The sequence below is a fragment of the Dasypus novemcinctus genome, chromosome 18 (genome assembly GCF_030445035.2).
Source record: "Dasypus novemcinctus isolate mDasNov1 chromosome 18, mDasNov1.1.hap2, whole genome shotgun sequence".
NCBI classification, from domain to species: Eukaryota; Metazoa; Chordata; class Mammalia; order Cingulata; family Dasypodidae; genus Dasypus; species Dasypus novemcinctus.
Window position 1 is genome coordinate 29029307 of NC_080690.1, and position 4354 is coordinate 29033660.

Genomic DNA, 4354 nt, shown 5'->3' on the forward strand with positions numbered 1-4354 from the left:
GTATATGTGCCATTTCCAGCCACAGGGGTGAGCAGTTTTCCTTTGGCTTTTTTATCGTTTTCACTCCCTCCTAGATGATGCACAACACTTTCCTCTTCCATAGATTCCCAAAGCATCTCCCTTGGGTAGGTTTTTGCCCTTTCTCCATTGTTTTCTGTGAGAGAGTTGAACTTTGCCTATCTACTCCAACACCATCTTCCTGGAAGTGCAAACCCATATATCTTATTAAATTTCAAGATCACCTAATACAGACACATGTGGATGTGGCCCAGTAGTTCCAGCACCTTGGGGGCATCCTCTAAGGTTCCCATGGGAATATGAACTCTTGTAAATGTTATCTTAGCAGAACCTATTAAGATGGGGCCAAACTGGAGACAGGTAGAACTTAACCCAGTATTACTGGATATCTTATAAAGCAGTAGAATTAGGAAGGGACATGAGAAGAAAGATGGCCATGTAATGGAGGCTGTCATTGAATTTTGAATTGACAGAAAACCTTCAAGCAGAAGTCTCAGACTTCAGGGAAAGCATAGCTCTGATGACACCCTGATTTTGGACTTCTAGCATCCAAAACTGTGAGGCAATAAATTACTGTTGTTTAAACCAACCAGTGTGTGAAATTTGTTAGAGAAACCCTGTCAAATTGAGACACACAGTATTACCTAAATTAATAGAAAACATAAAAATATATTACACAAGGATACGTATCCAAGAATATTTATTTTTGCATTACCTCAGAAAAAAGAATGACTCACCTATCTGCACTTGAGGTCTAATAAGGAAATGGATAAATAAATAAAATTTAGAATAAAATAAAAATGTAAGAAGTGTTTAAGGTAAATAATGAGTAAGTGATATTTTAGATTTAGTGTTCTATGGGGAGGAGAAATATTAGGCTGAGTATGAGTACTAGTCTGATTCTGAAAGTTTGTGCATGCTAAGGAACACAGAATTAGATGGGAAACTCTTTCCTAAGGAATTGTGCTGTGTAGAACAAGGACACATATGGTTTTGGTAAGTATTTTAAGTAAAATGTTTAAATATTCAAATACATTTCACATTTGGTAAAAATACCAAAACTATACAGTTTTCCTCCCCTCTTAGAGACCACAAAAGCACATAGGCCAACTAAAACCCTTAAAAGTCCTACTACTATGAAAATGGTTATATTTGATTTATTCTAGTATTTTCCAAATGTAATTAATTAATCCCTTTTACTAAAACGGTCAATTTGATCTCTCTAAATGTTTTTATTTTTGTGGAAAGAAAATTGAACATCACTATTGGAATCATAGCCAAAATTTGAGGATTTTAAGAAGTGGAAAGATGTGTTCAAACTGAATTTACTTTTCTTCCCCTTAATGGGGTCATATTCAGGACATAATCATCATTTATTGAGCATCTATGCCACTCACAGATATGTGATAAGTGTAATTGGGAATAAAATAGTAGAGGGGTCGTGACCGGAGCCTCCCCCTGACGCCCCAGAACCCAGCGGCAGCGGCGGCCTCGCAGCGGCTCGGCCAGCGAAGACCCGCGAGAAGGCGACAGCGGCGGCCTTGGCAAGCCGTCTTTGTCTAGAGTTTCATACATAGAACATCCTGGAATCCACCATGAATGGACAGTTGGACCTAAGTGGGAAGCTAATCATCAAAGCTCAACTTGGGGATGATATTCGGCGAATTCCCATTCATAATGAAGATATTACTTATGATGAATTAGTGCTAATGATGCAACGAGTTTTCAGAGGAAAACTTCTGAGTAGTGATGAAGTCACAATAAAGTATAAAGATGAAGATGGCGATCTTATAACAATTTTTGATAGTTCTGATCTTTCTTTTGCAATTCAGTGTAGTAGGATACTGAAACTAACTTTATTTGTTAATGGCCAACCAAGACCTCTGGAATCAAGCCAGGTGAAATACCTCCGTCGAGAACTGATAGAACTTCGAAATAAAGTTAATCGCTTAGTGGATAGTTTGGAACCACCTGGAGAACCAGGCCCTTCCACCAATATTCCTGAAAATGATAATGTTGATGGTAGGGAAGAAAAGCCTGCTGCTTCTGATTCTTCTGGAAAGCAGTCTACTCAAGTTATGGCTGCAAGTATGTCAGCTTTTGATCCCTTAAAAAACCAAGATGAAATCAATAAAAATGTCATGTCAGCATTTGGCTTAACAGATGATCAGGTTTCAGGGCCACCCAGTGCTCCTGCAGAAGACCGTTCAGGAACGCCAGATAGCATTGCTTCCTCTTCTTCAGCAGCTCACCCACCAGGAGTTCAGCTTCAGCAGCCACCATATACAGGAGCTCAGGCACAAGCAGGTCAGATTGAAGGTCAAATGTACCAACAGTACCAGCAACAGGCCAGCTATGGTGCTCAGCAGCCGCAGGCTCCCCCTCAGCCGCCACAACAGTACGGTATTCAGTATTCAGCAGGCTATAGTCAGCAGACTGGACCCCAACAACCTCAGCAGTTCCAGGGGTATGGCCAGCAACCAACTTCCCAGGCACCGGCTCCTGCCTTTTCTGGTCAGCCTCAACAACTGCCTCCTCAACCACCGCAGCAGTACCAGGCGAGCAACTATCCTCCACAAACTTATGCCACCCAAACTTCTCAGCCTACTAATTATACTGTGGCCCCTACTTCACAACCTGGAATGGCTCCAAGCCAACCTGGGGCCTATCAACCAAGACCAGGTTTTACTCCACCTCCTGGAAGTACTATGACCCCTCCTCCAAGTGGGTCTAACCCTTATTCACGTAACCGTCCTCCATTCGGTCAGGGCTATACCCAACCTGGACCTGGTTATCGATAATGAGCTCAGCTACACTGATGAATATAGCTGCTAGCTATTTGCCTCCCAAAAGACTCCAGTACTATTTTATTTTAATTTGTATTGAAGTTCAGAAATTTAAAAAGCAGAGCATTTTTTATATCAATATCATTGTTTCTGTTAAATGAAAGTATAATTTGCTGGAACACAAGAAAAGACCAAGATGAAATTTTTTTCTTCCCCTGCTTTAAAATGTAGCAGCTGCCTAGTTATTTTATTTTGGAACACTACTCATAAATGTGTGTAAAGTGATTGACTTTCTAGCTTGCCTTGTCCAGAGGATATTAAAATGTTTGGTTGAAAAAAAAAAAAAGTTTGGTTGAGGTCTAGCCATCTTATCTGGGTTTTTACTATTAACATGATATACTAAAGTTAGATCCCTTTAAGAGGACAACTTGATATTATGTACAAAATGTAACATTGATAGGCTAATAAAGATGATTGAACTCAAAAAAAAAATAGTAGAATAAGTCACAGACATTGCTCACATAGAACTAATTGGACAAAGGAATTTAACACATGGAGATAATTAGATTCTGTGACCTACTGTATATGACATTGTCTAAGGAAGTGATAAAATGAAGAGAAGTCAATTGCCATTCAGAAAAAAAGAAAACTCAAAGAAGGTCAGAATGGCTAGAGAAAACACTATGCAAGACAATGTACATGTTTGCAATTCTTGCATCCCCTTTTGAGAATTTTCTAGCACATAAATAATTGACATAGTTTATTGGTTAGTCTCTCTATCTTTAATCTTCTCCAACTTCAATCTTTGGAAATATCTATCATTAAATAAACTTCTTAAGATAGAACCTTTAAGTAGCCATCCTTCTGCCAAGAGTATGAACTGGTCCCTAATCATCATTCTTTGATGTGTTTTTGTTTGTTTAGTATGTACTTTCAGAGCTCATTATGCAGGAGGTCCTGATAACACAGAAAACTTCCAGGGTGTTTTTAGGGGCCAAAGCAGTAAAGAGAAGTCTCATTGTATTAAATGATGATCTACATGACAGCAAAATCCAACCCAGTGTACTTGTCTAAAGTCTTCTCCCTCTGTTCTGGTCAAGACAGGATTCTCCCTTTCCTTGTCCTTGTTGTGAATGTCCAGCAAAGTACTTCCAAGCTGTCCTCAGCTGTACACATTATATCTACTTTTCAGATTCCTACTAGAGAAGGGTATATGTGGGCACAGAAACAACCAGGAGTAGGGCAGCAGTTCTAGTGAAAATTATAGATTTTGGAGAAGGAATTATGTAATAAATAAAGGCAACTCCAATAAAGGCCAAATGTTGGAGATGAAAAATACTTGAATTAGTTCAACATTCTGCAGTGTCTCCAGATAAGAGTGATTATTTGGGGGGACAAATGAAATACTAAAATAATTCAGGGTAAGCATTCAAGTTGTTTATTGAATATGGAGATGATGAAGTACTTTGAGGGAAATTAAGATTTATATGTCATGGTACATAGACTATATTGCCTTAAACATGTAATTATTTTTCTCAAGTTCAGTGTCA

General features: G+C 38.8%; 1 protein-coding gene across 1 annotated transcript; it reads left to right on the top strand.

The window, feature by feature from the left end:
* Positions 1-1460: 1460 nt before the first annotated feature.
* LOC101421589 (protein TFG) lies at positions 1461-3296 on the top strand. The gene has a single exon (XM_012521369.3). The coding sequence runs from the start codon at positions 1614-1616 to the stop codon at positions 2817-2819; it is 1206 nt and encodes a 401-aa protein (XP_012376823.1). The 5' UTR covers positions 1461-1613; the 3' UTR covers positions 2820-3296.
* Positions 3297-4354: the final 1058 nt, after the last annotated feature.

Bases quoted from the DNA above. Each gene is read 5' to 3' on its own strand.
- LOC101421589 (XM_012521369.3), top strand. From the start codon at position 1,614: ATGAATGGACAGTTGGACCTAAGTGGGAAGCTAATCATCAAAGCTCAA.